General features: G+C 41.5%; 1 protein-coding gene across 2 annotated transcripts in view; it reads right to left on the reverse strand.

Annotated features, from left to right (window-relative positions):
* tnksa (tankyrase, TRF1-interacting ankyrin-related ADP-ribose polymerase a) overlaps positions 1-16,943 on the reverse strand; it is an 81,226-nt gene that overhangs the window by 45,278 nt on the left and 19,005 nt on the right. Inside the window, exons 1-3 of one of the 2 annotated variants that reach the window (XM_029444090.1) lie at positions 5,631-5,878; positions 5,399-5,435; positions 1,527-1,602 (exon numbers count right to left, since the gene is read on the reverse strand). In XM_029444090.1, the coding sequence (XP_029299950.1) occupies positions 1,527-1,602; positions 5,399-5,435; positions 5,631-5,766 (249 nt within the window). In that variant the 5' untranslated portion in view covers positions 5,767-5,878. Of the gene's footprint in view, positions 1-1,526; positions 1,603-5,398; positions 5,436-5,630; positions 5,879-16,943 lie in introns of those variants that run through there. The other variant, XM_029444089.1, reaches the window with a different exon arrangement.

Below are 16,943 nucleotides of genomic sequence, written 5' to 3' on the forward strand. Positions count from 1 at the left end.
GCAAGCGAAACATACAGCTAATTACAAATAGTTTACACACTCTACATACAGTATTACACAGAGGTGACAAGCACATGACATTCAGAGAAACTGGAAACTCTGCTCTTTCTTTTATTTTTTTATTATTGGACCGAAAGCCTCAAATAGTGATACGACACAGCATAACGCCAGTAGGGATTGGTAGCAGAACCCAGTATTAAACTGGCTCAGAGGCTTAATTACTGAAGATCGTAGTATTGATAAGCTCAGACGTTGCCAGTTCTTACTTTTTCTAACGTTTTGGTGTAATTTATTATCTCGCTGCAGCCTCTCCTCTGCTCTCTACGCTGGTTTCTGTAAGTGTGATAAAACCTGCGTAAGTAAAAGGCCAATACTTGTGAACATGTAGAAAAGCGATATGTCAATCTGCACTGTTGGCAGTCTCTCAACCACTGCCGCTTTGTTTCTATAAGCACACTAGCTAGTTAATAGTAAATTGTGACAAACAAGCTCAAAGAAAAGCCACCTGTATACAGTCTAACTGTTTAGCTTAGTTTGCAACATTTATTAGAATTCAGCCAATTCTTGTAAACTTAGCTACTTTAGATTTGTTTCCAGTCAGACAATATTGAGTGACTTTGCGATTATAAACTTTACAGTTGCTGCTAAATTTAAAGAACCGATAAGAGGGTCGATGAAAAGAACTCAAACGAAAAGGAGTATCGATAAAATCCTAACGATTCCCATCCCTCAGAGTCTTTGTGCCTCTTATAAAAATGGATTCATCATGTTCTAGATGATGCTCAACATGAAGTTGTGCGAGTGCTTTCTTATCTTCATTATGCGTGTTGGACGTTCAGGTTCACCCGAACCAATATAAATCACTTTATGCTGACAAAGAAAATATGTAAAACATGTCTTTGTTTAACCTTCACCAAACTTCTAACCGAAGATAAAATAGGCAAAGTGAAGACACAGGGGGTAGAGTTTTCCTGTACTTCTTGCAAAATAAAAGCCAGGCTCAATTATCTGTGCTTGGGAAGCTACGAAGCAGCTGCAGCTCCTCTCACTCTTCAAATAATTCATCTGAAGAAACCGTTACATGTGAACCACAATATGCAAATCAAGTTTACTAAATAAGAGCATCTGAATCTTTTATATTTTCCTTAATCAACTGAAAAAGCAGAACAAGCGACACTTGAAATTGACTATTAGCGGTCATCGTTTTATTTGCATCAGCGACATGCATTGCACAGCATGAGTACTTATTCATTCACTGAAGGGTTTGTGTTGCCATTTCAACAACAACAAAAGGCTGCTAATGCCTTGGATGGAGAATGGAGAGCGCTCGGATTATTTGACACACCAAACTGCCAACAACAGCATTTGTTTCACTTTCCTAGTCGAAAAACCCAGAAAAACTACATTTTAAGCACCAGTTGTTTTTGGCACCCTGATGACTTTCCCCGGGTACAGTCGTACAGAAAAAAGCCAGTGATGAGGTTATTGCTGTGCGTGTTTTTGCACATGCACACTTTTCCTCTTACCTTGCGGCCGTCGCTTGCGTGGCAGTTGACGTTGAGCGGAGTGAGCAAGGCCATTAGCTTCTCCTCGTTTCCACTCCTGCAAATGTACACACACACAAACGCACGCATTAGATGGAAAATATCCAACACCAGAGAGGATTAGCACTGTTCCTCCGCAGGAGTGTGGGGGGGAAAATGAGGAAGAATGAGATAAGAAAAAGAAGAAACAGACCGACATAAAAGAATGTTAGAGGGATGGATCGAAGGCTATGTGTGCGTGTTTTCTTGTAAACCTGACTGCAGTAAACAAATCTGTTAGAGAAGACCATTTAGCCTAGCTGCAGTGGAGTTGTGTTTATGTTTGTTTCCTGGTTCCTAGGCTCACTGCCCTGGCAATGTGCTGACCACCAGGAAAGTGTTGCCAAGGCAGCGGCCAGTCCAACCATCATCCCCTGTGACAGCTGTAAAGGAAGAAGCTGTCAGATGGAAAGAAAAGGATTATTCTTCCATTCTCCTATGTTCCCCTCCACTCCCTCTCCTTTTATTTTTGGTTGGGCCTCTCTTTCCTTCTCTTTGTTTCTATATCTTTCACTCTCTGACCAAAGCAGACATTCACATCCTCCCCATCTCTCTTCTCACACTTTCTTGATGAGAATTATTTTGATGCCACTGTCATGTCTGTGGAATAAATATGAACCCTCACACATCAGCAGGTTGCTACCTTAAGTCAGAGCTAGGCTAGCTGCTTCCCTTTGTTTACAGCCTGTATGCTAAGCTAAGCTAACCGTATGCAGACCCAAGCTACGTGCATATTTAGAGGTGACAGATGTGACAGTGTTTTCAATATTTTCATCTAATGCTCGGAAAGAAAGCAAATAAGCTTATTTCCCAAAACCTCAACCTGTTGTTTTGATGCACCAGAACAGTCGTATATCAAAGCTTGAGTCCGTCTAAAGCAGGGGTGTCAAACTCATTTTAATTCAGGGGCCACATGCAGCACAATTTGATCTCAAGTGGGCCGGACCAGAAACATCACAGCATAATAACCTGTAAATAACCACAACTCCAAATGTTTCCCTTTGTTTTAGTGCAAAAAAATAAAAGTACATTCTGAAAATGTTCAAATTTGATCTTTTTACAAGAATGAAATGTGCAATTTCAACAATATCGTGCCTCAGTTTATCATTTACACATGTGCATTTACAGATCACAGTGTGTCTACAAAGGCACAAAACATTTCGTCACAGGTATTTGGAACAGTTTTTTTCTTTATGATCAAAACAAATCATTTTTACACTTTGCAAAGTCATCCCACGGGCCGGATTGGACCCTCTGGCGGGCCGGTTTTGGACCCCGGGCCGCATGTTTGACACCCCTGGTCTAAAGCATTTCAAATGCGCAATCAGTAGCATTTTCTTTTTGTGATTTTTTCTTTTTATGTTTGATCTCACACAAATGATCTACAGTGGCCCACAAGGGACAGTGCTCGCAACCATGCCTGAATATTCATGAAGAAATGTCCACGTAAAGAAATGAAAATGCATTTCTGAGAATCTCTGTAAGTGTAACTGAATCTTTCTGCTTCTTACATCTACACTTTCATCACAAAGTCTTCCAAATCACTTGCGCTGCATGTTAATGTTACGATACCAAAGAATAACAACAGCCTTCTGGGTACATTTACTCAAAGTCGGAGTAATATGAGTTATCCAAGTACTGTACAATTTTGAGGTACAAGTACTTTCCAGTACCTTTACACAAGGGGGGCGGGATGAAAAAACAACATGAAAATGTAGCCGGCAGCGATGTCAATTTGCGGCAATAACACTTTACTTTTAGTGAAATGCTCTGCGTGAATTTGAGATCTCTCAGTTACGTTACAGTTACGCAGTGTATAGGGCTTTTATTGTGAAAGGTAAGAACAAAAGGAGTGGATATAGTATGCGCTGCCTTTGTCAAGGTAGAAAGAAGTTATAAAGTTTGCCTTCTTGGTTTGGACTACGGAGCCTCTGTGTTAGTTTTTTCATAATCCTCATAAGTATAAGCGCAACTCATGACCGTCAGCTATTGGTTGGCGGTGAGTGAGCTCAGAAAAATCGAACACTTTCCGGGGAAAAAATACTTTGCTTTTTTGCCACGTAATATTCACGTTCTGTGTTAAAGTATTCATATTCAAAAACATATAAACAAACAAAAACAAATAATATATTGAACAAATGCCCCCGTGGTGGAAAGGCCTTTAGTCTTATTAGTCTGATTGCAAAGCTTAAAGCAGTTGAAACAGCTAATAGTTGAGAAGAGAAGACAAACAGCAAAGACCTGTCTTGCCTGCTTGTTGTCGGCTGACTGGCGGCCTTAAAGGGACAGACCTGGTTTACAGAAATACTTCTGTAGTACATTTGCTGTCATTAAAATTAATGATTATGCTTTTCTCAGTCAATGCATCGAGCCACTCCATTACTCTCAGACTATGTGGAACCATCTTACCAGCTGTACTTGTGTTCTTTCTCTACCGCTGTCTGTGCAAGGATGCTGTCTCTAAATTCAAAGGGTGAAAAAATACAGCAGAAAAACAACAACATCCCATAAGCCATGTGTGGGAGTTATATGACCAAACACAATACTAAAAAAAAGGTTTCAAAAAAGTTCTGTAAATTGACAGAGCCAGTCAGAGTCTCAGCTGTGACAGAGGCACACTGAGTTCACAGTTCAGAATACAGCCTGCTGAACCCCTTAATACACTGGGGTACTGCTGTGCTAAGCCAGCTGCTTCCCTGTGTGTGTGTGTGTGTGTGTGTGTGTGTGTGTGTGTGTGTGTGTGTGTGTGTGTGTGTGTGTGTGTGTGTGTGTGTGTGTGTGTGTGTGATAGACAGAGAGGCTGTTGAGGCATTGAGCGCTCAGCCACCCACACACAATCCCAAACGAAAGCTATGCCATTTCCATAAACACACAGACACAGACACACACACACGTTGCCCACATGTACTGCCTGCAACAATAACATGCCTCAAAAATGCACAAGTGTCCCTGGCCCACACGTTCTCTAGATCTTAAAAACCTGTCTCGTGTAGGAGCTGTGTGTGTGTGTGTGTGTGTGTGTGTGTATGTGTGTGTGTGTGTGTGTGTGTGTGTGTGTGTGTGTGTGTGTGATGGAGAGAGAAAAAAGAACAAGTGATAAACAGTTTAAAGCACTGAGAGGGAGCGGCTAAATGACTGAATGATGGGGAAAGATGGAGAAAATGATGGAATTCAAACAAGAAAAGGAGAAGAGAAGAGAAATGAGGAAAGGAAAGGAAAGGAAAGAAGCAAGGAAGGAGAAAAACAGACAGGAAACAAGAAAGAAGAGGAGGAATCAAGAAGCGGAAACAAGAGGAAAAAACAGGAAATAAAGAACAAGAGAGGAGCTGAGAGGGAGCAAAAAAAACAAGAGAGGAGGAGGAGAAAACATAAGTGGATCAAAGAGGAGAAGAAGGGGAGGTAGCAAAGAAGAGGGAAGAAGGGAAATAGGAATAAAAGAAAAAACAAGGAATGATCAAAATAAGAAGAGGAAATGAGAAGAAACGGTGAAAGCGGAAGAGAGGAAAGGGACAAGGAGATAAGTGAAGAAAGGAAGCAAGACGTGGAGGAGAACGGAAAGGAAACAGAGAAAAGGGGACAAGGAGATAAGTGAAGAAAGGAAACAAGACGTGGAGGAGAAGGGAAAGGAAACAGAGGAGAAGAGAAGAAAGTAAGCATGGAAACAAGAGATGAGAGGGAGCCAAAGAACTGAGCAGGTGAACGAGGAAGAGGAAAAACATGAAAGGGTGTCACAAAGCAGGAAAAAGCATAACAAGGCACCGAAACAGGAGAGAGAGAAAAACGAAAACAAAGAGCATGCAGAGTCTGGTACTCACCTCGCAGCCTCCAGCAGCTCATCCTTCTTGTATTCACCTAGATGGTGACAGAAGATCATAGTGTCAGACAACTGGCCACCGACACACACGGACACACATGATCAGCCACGCACACAGACATGTACAGACACACACACAGAAGAAGGGAAGGATTTATCCATTGAAGGAAGACACCCTCGCTCTTTTTACCCCCCTCCCCTCTTTCTCTATACCAATCTCGCTCAGTGCGCACCCCTCTGGCTCCGGTTGCCTTGGCGATGTGTAGCCGGCAGCGACCACAGCACGTTCATTGTTTGCGCGACGAGCGGCGGACTGACACGCGCTCTGCCTCTATCACTCCATGTGTCCGTCCATCCCTCCTGCCGCATTTGATTCCCGTCTCTCTGCCGCCGCTCATACTGCTAACCATCTTCCCTTGTTCGCCATCATCTCAGTCCCCGTCTCTCTCCCTGCTTTTTTTCCCCTGTGGGCTCAGGAGGTGCAGTTACCATAAAAAAAAAAACACAACAGAAATAAACAAACCCCTCCCCCTACCTCCCTCGCCCCCTCTCTCTCCCTCTCTTAGCCCTGCCCCCCTGCTACTACAGTCACAACACAAACACCTTCCCATATGTGTCTCTTCTGCCTGGGAAACAGAGATGGGTCGGGGAGACAGGAGCTCCTCGCAGACATGGAATATGCAACATCGCTGGATTTAACTGTTTATGTAATGGCTTTTTGGCATTCAGACATAGGTCTTCATTAAGGGATGCACCATTTGTGCGTTATAAGGGCTATTGATTAAAAGAAAACTCAGGTTATACAACTTACAATTATACCTTTCCTTTTATAAAAAGTATTTATTTTTAATTAATTTATAATTAATTAGTTTTTTATGGATTTTTAATATTTGTTTTGCTATCTCCCTTTTATTTCATTTGTATTTAAATTATGTCTTTTTTGTTGTTATTTTCGCTATTATCATTAATATTATTTGTATTGCAATTATTATTATCATTTATTTTTACCTAATATTTATTATCAGTAGTACTATCTTTTCTATCTCTTCACTAGAGGTACATTTACCTTCCATGAAATAAGCATCGAAACTTAAAAACTGAACAGCTGATCCACGTATGCCCTGAAATCAACAAAACTGTGGTGAGAAAAAGATTGCCAAATGTGGATTCTAAAATAAAATGTAATATGAATTGTAGAACACTCCTGATCAGTCTGCTGTAATAATCCACTCGTAATTTCGTAAATATGTTTTGCATTTAGAACAGAAATATAATTAAAACAGCTTGAGATGTGAAAGATCTGCTCACTCCAGTGTAGTGTCTGTGTCATCACTCCCATGAAGCTGTGTGCTCAGGCAGATGTAAAGAAATATATATAAAAGAAAAAGTCAACATTGAAGCAGCAGAGGCGGAAGTGACTCCTGACTTTTCATCCCTAGCGTTGGTCAAGCTCCAAAAACACTTCCCATAATGCTATAGCTGAACTTTATTAGCAGTGATATTCTTCAATAAAAAGTAGTCCTCACAACAAAATATGGACAGATTTGGTCAGCGGATCAGTTTTAACGAGAGTAAAGCAGCCACAGTGAGATGTTGGATGTGGAGCTGCAGGCGAGAGGCTCTTACTGCTGTTTGCATGAACCAGTGACCCCCCCCCCAACACGTCATCAAGGTAAAAAATATTTTTACAGAAAGCTGCAAACTAGTAAGATTGGCTTTGCAACTTTTACTGAAAAGTGCCACAAGGGCTTATTCACACATGAAAACCAATATGTAAAATAGGCAGCACATTTACCCGACGCAGTTCATCCCTGAGAGGGACCAGACAGAAAGGGAGAGGTATAACACTGAAATAGGATATGGAAAAAAAAAAGAAATTCAAAGGAAGATGGAGAGGTAAATGTGATACTGATAAATGGAAAAGGGGATGAGGAGGATGGGCTGAGTGTACACGGCGCAGGCGGAGGGGTAGGGTGGGGTAAGGAGCGAAGAAGAAAGGTTACTGAGAAGGGAAAAGGGGGAGGAGGGAGGAACAAAGGAATTGTAGATGAAAGAGTGGAAGGATGATTAGGGATCTGGAAACTGACATGCATGGATTTGACACAGTATAATTGGTGTTAGGGAGGCTAAGGCGGAACAGTCAGCGGAAGACGAAAGGGTGAGACGGGGAGGGGGAGAGAGAAAATATGAATACAAAGAGAGAACAGAGAGACGTACGGAGAGACCAATGAAGACGCTAAATTAGATTCTGTAGTTTTGAAGTGCTGGAGAATCTTTTTCTACTGCACACCTGACAGTCGCGGTGCTTACAGATAGATTATATTATCATAATCGTTATTATAATCACGATTAAAAGGGCATTAAAACAATATTATTTATATTTTATAACGTTGTACTACGTTTAACAACATTCACACACATTTTGTTGGGAAAGAGTTGGGATGAATGCTCCTATATGAAGTCTTCACACTTTTACTTTTTCATGACACTTTGATCTTTATTGTTTTGAAAATGAAGCTTTTAATATTGGTTATGGCTGGAGTGCAGCAGTGGCTTTGTAAACGTGCGTTTCTATGCATCCTTCCTTCTCTTCCACAGTCTACAAATCTAAGGGAAAGATTTACTTTTTGATTTATGACCAGTGACAAGAAGGGAGTGACTCAGTCTCCCAATTCAATCAGACAGAGTGTAATTTACACCTGAACGAAAACATATTCTATATCATCACGTTCCGCTGACTCTGCTGTCGTGCACAATACGCAAATGAAGGCGTACAAATGAATTGTGGGCAATACGAGATATAGTTTTTGCTCGGACGCGGTTTGCTTCCAATATTATTCATGCTTTGAGAGCAAATGTGACTCAGCCATTTTAATGAAGTTTCTGTCACACACACGCATACTCTCACACAAAGCAAGGACAAGGACAGACGGGCTTAGTATGGCTGTTAAAGTTATATTCTCACGTAGAAGATAGAGAAATGACCAACTAACAAGAGAGACAAAGCACTCTTTTCGGACATACAGAGCAATGTTTGGAACTGTGAAACAAAAATGACAGATTGTGGGTTGGTCGACACTTCAGATACCCAAAAAAGTAAGTGTTTCATAATATGTCTCCTTTAACACATCCACTCCCTGGCTAGTTTACTAAAGTGGCTTAATGTTGGTGGTGACAACAGATAGGGCTGAAGAGAACACAGCTATCTGATAGAAGACAGAGGAGGATGTATGTCTTTACTTTAAGTATGAATGAACACATCTGTGTCTGACTCTCTGTGTGTGTGTGTGTGTGTGTGTGTGTGTGTGTGTGTGTGTGTGTGTGTGTGCGTGTGTACAATCCTGCTGACTCCAAACTGAAGAGACAAGGACAGGGTGAAGCTCAGGACTGGCTAGCTGCATCCTGAATGATGATATTTTCTGTGTGTGTGTGTGTGTGTGTGTGTGTGTGTGTGTGTGTGTCTCTCTCTTAGTGCAGTAGACACCAGCGATCAGCCTCTGAATTCCAATTGTTGTTTGCTTGAAATGCATGTACTCCTTTGCATGTACATAAGTGTGTGTGCGCGTGTGTGGTGTGTGTGTGTGTGAGAGAACATACGCGAGTGAGATTCCAGGGTCGTGCACAGGTGGGTACAAGTCAATGTCAAACATTCACAATCCTTATATATATATATGTTGACTATGCAGCAAGGTGTGTGTGTGTGTGTGTGTGTGTGTGTGTGTGTGTGTGTGTGTGTGTGTGTGTGTGTGTGTGTGTGTGTGTACACAGATGATGCTGACCGATGCTGACTGGACCATGAGTCGCCTCAGTGCCCAGCTGTCCACTTGCGGGCGCGCGTGCGTGCGTGTGCGTGCGTGCGTGCTTGCTCAAATATCATTTATTGTAGAAGCAGTTTAACCGCTGTTATACAACAACTGGCTTTGAGTCAGGACTTGAGCGATACACTTGTAACCTCAACAAGGTCAAAACTGCTGAGGTGGATCCGTCCGCGTGCTGAGAACAATCAAAGGGGGGAAATAAATAAATGAGGTGTGCAGAAATTATAAAAGAGGGTGATTGGGCCTTTTTTGCCGACTGACTCTGCTCACTTCACACACTCTCACAACTTACACCGTGTGATTAATTGCTTCACACAGTGCACCAAAGGAAGATTAACTGTGTGCTTTTGGCCACCTACTCCTCCTTCTTTCACTTTGCTGGGTTTTGTATACGTACCAAGCAGGATGTATTTGTCAGTGTATACTCCCTCTCAGATCAGGATGTGACCTTGTGAGCAAACCCGAATGACTTTATTTAAACGGCGCTTTTCATTGCGGTCATTCTGGGGCAATTACAAATGACTGCGTGTGGCGACAGAGGTGAGCCGCCGGGGTGCGTTCAATTGGGTTTCCATCATTATTCTGAATAAACATGGCTTCTCTACAGTGGGCAATCATTTAAAGCAGCTTTGAAATATGTTAGGTTACGTTAGGTAAGTTTGGTAGGCACAGAAAAGGGGATTTTCTAAATATTTCCCCTTTAAGTGGCAAATTCTTTCTCCAACTCCAACCTCCTTCTCATTATGTCCAAAATAGTGCCTTGCTCGGGGGCCCCTCCGTCGGGATTAAACATCCTATGATTTTAAACCTTTCCTTCCCTAAGCTTCTTCCTCTAACAGCTAGAGCAACACTGCCCCCGAGGGCTGCGAGAGGCTTTCCTGGATAACGATAAAAAAACAAACAAATGCTAATTCATGATGGTATCAGGAAAGTAGTTTGCATGCCTGAAAAAGCCACAACACATCAGAATGGATTCCTCTTCACTGTTCGTTAAACAGATACAAAAGGACAGGAAGGAGGTCGGTGCACCCACTCCTCCTCCTCTCAGGAGCAACAACAAAAAACAACAAAGTTAGCGGAGGACAAATTAATATGTATAAGATTAGATCATATTGCTGCCGTCCTGAGTGAAGCACATAAACTACATCTGATCCTCTACGCTGGTCCAGCCTGCTCACGATGACTCATGACAGATAATGAAAACCTGATTATTGCAATGGATATGTTGTCCTTTTTGTAGTTATTCAATATTTTAACGATTTGTCTCCATTTTTTTTATAAATAAGTAATGTTATGGAGAACTCTTCTTAAATGTCTCACGTGTTAAACTGCTCGATTCCTGAGGATAAAAGAGATTCATTCTTCAATGATTAGTGAAGAGAGTGAAGCATTTACCAGTTCCTGCAAGACAAACCAGGCAACAATCTGTTTGCTTTCAGAGAAGATATTCAGCAAACTATTCTAAAAAGTTTGATATGCATTAGTGCTGCACACTAATGATTATTTTCCCGATTAATCATTTGATCTATAATTTAGTGTTCATGCCAGTTTTTCCCCACCTAAGGATATGTCTCTTAGTATCTTATTTTGTCGGTCCAAAGATATTCACTTTAATATGACTTTTTAAAACAAGGACAAAGCATAAGAAACACTCCATATTAGAGGCTGAAAACAGTATTTTCTGACATATTTGCATGAAAAATTACTTTATGTATGTACTTACTTTACTTTTGTTTTGTTAATTAACCAAATTTTGTCGGTCTAATCTAAAAGCACAGTGGCCGACTGCCCCGGCTAACTCACTCCGTGCAGCCGTGTGGAAAACTAGGCAATTTCAGCTGCAGGAAAATTACCCAAATGGGGTGAGGGAACACACAAACACTGTTAAAAAAGAACAACAAAAAAACATTCACTCTTGCTAGGTCATTTTGGAAATAGGGATCGGACTCATTCATCACTGGAGACAAATCGAACCACAGTTGTCATGGCAATCAATGAGCATGTCACTGATAAGAGGAAGAGAGCTGCACACTTGGCCTCGCAGACACAGAAACTCACACACTCTCTCTCTCTCTCTCTCTCTCTCTCTCACACTCACACTCACACACACACACACACACACACACACACACACACACACACCCACACACACACACACTCTAAGGTGCACACAGGTGCAACATTGCCTCTGCCCCCGCTGCATTAGCAGGACGAAGCCTTCAAAGCAGCTACAGCAGTTCTTTGTCTTCATGATTAGGCTGTTAACATACACGCCGATCACAGCTCCCCTCTCTTCCAGTTTCTTGGCATTCACTTGATGTCGCATCAATTCATCTCTCTGTTCTGTCTGTCACCCAGGCCACTAAGCATCTTCATCTTTCTCCTTCACTTGCTTCCACTCGCTGTGTTTGTTCCCTTCTACGACAGCCATCTACTTTCTCCCTTTCCCCTTGCTTCTCCTCTCCGACTACGTGTGTCTCTCTTCTTCTCCTTTCCCCCTCCCGTCTCCCTCGCTCTCTTAAATCTCCCATCACTCTCTACCCGGTCCTTGCCACGTTAAAACTGCCTGACCACCACGGACCTCTCTTCAAAGCAACAATTTTCTTTTTCTCTTTATTCACAATAAAGTGGAAGTGCTCGCTGACAACACGTCTTTAACACACAGCATGGCAAGAACACCGTTTTAATGGAAATACACACACACACACACACACTTCCCATTAAAGTACACCACACTTCAAACTGTTTTATGTTTTCTTTAACTAGTCATGCAGCAATAGAAGGACAAGGACGAACATTTTCAAAAGCTTCTGTTTAGCAATGCAGGGTGGACACCAACGCGAATTGATTCCAACATTTTAGTTTGGACCAGTTCTCCTTATGACAAGACGACAAAGATACAAAAAGGCACAGCATTTGTATAGCACATTTTATTTTATATGCTTTACATAATGAAAAGAAAGAAAAACAGCTCTTCCATTTTGTCAGTGACTCTATTGGGCCTGGCCGACTGAACCTGATAATGGTCCATTGGTACTCTAACTCCAGATCGGTTTGTGCGGAGGCGATCTGTCCTGAAAATGTGCCTACCCTCCCAAAACAGAAAGTTATCAATAGTGGATCCCTCTCAAAGCACAGGTTTTGCAGAGCCATGTGTTCAGTGATAAAAGTCTGCTGAACCTAATAATCCCTCTGTTGGCCATTGGCTGCGATCCACTAATAAACAACTGGGCTTCCAGTTTGTCGAGGCCATTAAACAGTTCAATGAAATCCTGATTGCTCTCTGCAAGCTTCACTGGCCCCCGCACGTAGAATTATTCGATTAACACCTGGGAAGCTGTGTGTCTTTATTTAATTGTATTACAACTTCTATCTCTGATAGCATCTATAAAAACCAAAGTCACAGTTTGAACCGCCTCTTTAGATGTTTTTTTTTTTTTCCTTCGCTCCATTCCCAATCATGGCGTCCTTGCCTTTTTCTGTTGGCTTGTCTCCATAACGCTCCCTTGTCCATTCTTATCAGCATCCATCACTATTCTGTCTCATGGAGATTTATTAACAGTTCAAACTTGTTTTCTAGTTTTAAACGCCTGGCCGTCGGCCAGATGTCCTGAGGTCGAAGTTGGCTCGATGCCGTAAATGTTGCCCTGCGTGGGGAGTACAGTCTTGCACTTGTCTTTAAAGTTTTGCACCAAGATTATCGAAGACTTCACTCTTTCAGTTTCAGTGAGTCTGGGGAAAGTTATGATGCATTTAGCTGTCCGTTTAAATCGTGTCGAGTGGATTTCTGCTGCGCTAACTCACCGGACGGAGACAGTGGGAGTTTCATACAGTGCAAATATATATTGTTTGGAGTACGGCAAACTTCTGTAGTAATTTATGGCGGTCTGTGCAATTCATCAATGCGGCTGAGCACAGAGGCAGGATGTTGTCCAAGCTACTGCCATCAATAGTCCAGTCAGTTGCCGTTTGGGAGGCAGTTGCAAGTCGATGATCGCGACCCAGAGTTTTTAGTCATAAATTATACTGCCAATGAACATTTAAAGTCAAATAAAAAGCCTTCAAAATGATTTATTTGTGACAGGGAACCCGCCATTAAGCAAAAAGTAGAAAAACAACAAAAATAATAGCTATAAAAAAGAGACAAAAGTGTCTGCCGTGTGGCAAAGCAGGGTGATTGAAAGCCCTTTTATTCAGAGATTATCATTTTTCCCAGTCCCTCTCATATCAGCACATCCTTGAAGCCGTAGTTTCTTTTTCGGTGACAGCCTATAATTACAGTCTGTAACTTATTCCTGAGGATGAAAAGCTAACTATGACAAGATGACAGTAGGGGATTCTTGACCGAAATAAAGCGTGTTCAACGTTGTTTAATTCTGCATTTGTTCACTCAGCCATCTTCAACTTCTCCACACTCTGTACTCGTGACAGACTGGAGACGAAGCGAGATCCAAGTTACGGCTGGACACGGAGCTGAAAACTTACACCACCTGGGGAAGACATACTGTAACTGTCATATCTCTACCAAGCCTGGTGACACTGTTTCTGACTGAAATAGCAAATATTGTAGGAATGACAATAAAATCTCAACGTCAACTTCTGTTTTAAATCCAAGTGTGACGTCAACTTTGACTACTCGTGTTGTTTAAGTGAGACTAATGCTTTGTTTATTCAATTCGGAAAATTGATTTGCCTCTAAAAGCAGAAAACGTTCAAACATGCTTTATAGAATTAATAAGATGAGACTCAATGGTTCGATAGATTTTTATGGGGCAACTAGGTCATTGCTTTAATACAAATAATAGGATCCATCAAGGAAAAGTAATGGGAAAATTAATATATACAGTATAACTCACATTTATCATTTACTCATAGTGGCCTGTTCCTTCCTCTGGTTTCATATATGGATTCAACCACACCTACTTTAATAAGAAAACATGCGCTGCGACTTCGGTCCACTGGTGTACAGGCCGTATCATACGTCCTATGATGGTAAATTGTTTTAACCATGAGGGGAATCCTGGACCTTTACTCGCCTGTCTATCAGCAGCAGCCTGGTAAAAGGTCACACAGACATTACCTTTCACTTTCTGACACCCTGAGTGCAACCCTTTGCTTCAAAAAGAATAAAATATAAAGAAGGATCAAAGGCTATCTTTACACTGGAGCTATGTCCTCATTTTTAAATTCCATTCCCTCACATCAGATCAATTTCAACAAAAAGCTCAAGACGTGTTTTGCCACCTTCTGTACAAGGGCATGGGCTCAACAATAACGGTTTCCCGATTGCCCAGAGCAAGTAAAATGCCACGCTGGGCTAGGAAATCTAGCAACTCGCGAGTTGACAATGAAAGTAGTTAAGGAGTGAGCCATCTTCCTTCCTTCTCATCTGTGTTGTGAGTTGCACAGGCGCAGTATCCATCTGGTACTGGCGAGACAGCGGTGGCGTGAAAAGACAAAGTGTACATAGGGAGCATTTAAATTTTCCATTGAAATTAATGAACTTATACAGAAGTTTAGTTGTGTGGCATGAGAGGATTTTGCCAAACTCCAGCTATGTTTTGCGCAATTTGCCGCAAGTTTGGGAAGTAGGCAGATAAATTACCTTTAACCTTTCCTGTTAGTTGATAACCACTAATAAATAAAACTATTTGTAAAAGGCAAGTAAAAATTTACTTTGGGCAAGTAGATTATTGGCAAGTGAAAAAAACATTGAACTCTGAAGGGACTCACACACTGATGCTCACATCAGAATGTACCCGCACTGATGACAACAAGTTAGTAATGTTGTCGTGCTTTCAGCTTTACCATGAAAGACGATGTGGGGGGGGGGATTAAAAGGAGATAATCTTATCTTTCATATCAAATGGGCAACAATACTGTCTATCCTGTCGTCTGGTTGGCACCTAACGTGACATAGCACAACTGAAATGAAGCCGAGTTGAGGTTTCAGAAAGGGAATGTGTGTGCTAAAGTGTGAGTAAGAATTAAAACAAGAGAGGCTAAAGTAATAAGCAAGTGTGCAAGTGTGCATGTGTGTGTGTGTGTTGAAAGAGGTCCAGAGTAGAGAATTGATCTCTCTGAGGCTCAGAAGCAGCTAGACTGTGAAAACAAATCAGAGGTAATTAATAGCTGCTAATGGACTCTGTTTCTCACTCTCTCTGTTCTCGTCTCTATTTATCCCTCCCAGTGTTTTTCTCTCTCTCCCTCTCTTTTATATTATGCGGCAATAATGAATTCTTCCTGTCCTTATTTACTGTCCTAAGCAATTAAAGGACAGGCTTACAGAGACATTTCAAACTTCCATATCTAAAGCAAAGTAATGAAACGACCTTCTCCTATTGGCTGGTCTGTGGTGCTAGATGATGCTGTACCATGTGGACGTGCTTTACTACACCATTTAAATTGACAATCCAGCTGGAAACAAAGTGCTGTAGCGTCTCTGCCAACTTTTTAAAGCTGTGAAAACATTTTACGACAGCATCTCCGCCACCTGATGCCGTTTTGATTATCAGCTGATAGAGATTCAACATCATGCCTGCCCCCTCATACACCTGCACTCCATTTCAGCAAGTCTCCAATGCCCTTGCTGCTACATACATAACAAGCAGCACCTCGGCACGGCCCAATGGAACAGCGAGTACCAACTCGAGGCTCACATTTCAAGACCAAATGCATCATAACAGGTTGACAATGGTGTCTCACTCCAATGTCCCAGAAAAAAGCTGCCTTCTTTTGCAAAAAGGTATGTCAGTCAGAGCCCAGAATCCATTGTTCGCATAAAGCAATTTGAAGACATCAACATCAACACAAATTTATTATTTTAACAATTGACTGATTAAGCCTCTGTTCCACTAGCTTCTGTAATTCATTGCAATCTCTCATTCCACATTTATGTTATTAATGTTCATAAAAAATAAAAAAGCTCCTGGAGTTTACCTTTCATATTCTAAGGCAAATCAGCACACACTACAGCACTATTAAACATGTGTGATCTCAACAAAGTGAAACAACAAATAGTTTAGTGAGCACAGAAAACATTAAAAACTCTCTAAAATAAAATCTAAACATAGTAAACACTATACCTAACATCAGCAGGTTTGAATTCTCACTGTGAGCATGTTAGCATGCTGATGTTAGCATTTAGCTCAAAGCATCGCTCCAGCATCACGGAGGGGACACTCCTGTTGACTGCTTCCATTTATCATGTGATGCTGTTTATTATAATAAAGTTGTGATCACTTCAATACAATACGGAACTTTTCAACCTTTGTGCAATACGTGTACCGTTAGTCACACCCTCCTCCCCCTCAGTGGCAGTGGACGTCTAGCCCGAGGCTGAAGTAACAGCATCCATTAAGTTTCATCTTCTTCTTTTAAAGGTGTTATTCTTTGAATGAAATCTATAATGTTTGTTTCCTGTTTGAGACAAAAACAAACAAAGCTACGACAGCTGAGATGCTGACAAAATCAACAATAAGCACTTAATACCAGGGAAAATCACAATAGACTTCGATAGATTACCATGAATTACCTCTACCAGTGCCGTAACATAGAGCTTATGTTTCACCAGTTTGTTTGTTGCTCTTAAAGTATTTAGATGGACAAACAGCCTTAGTTCAGAAGAGAAGTCTATTATATTTTGGCAGGGATGTTGATCTGCCATGTTGAAGCTGCACACTCTTTCCAGGTTTAGCTGAGGTCTTTGATGTACCAACAGCTCATCCG

This window comes from Cottoperca gobio, chromosome 12 (assembly GCF_900634415.1).
Source record: "Cottoperca gobio chromosome 12, fCotGob3.1, whole genome shotgun sequence".
Taxonomy (NCBI): Eukaryota; Metazoa; Chordata; class Actinopteri; order Perciformes; family Bovichtidae; genus Cottoperca; species Cottoperca gobio.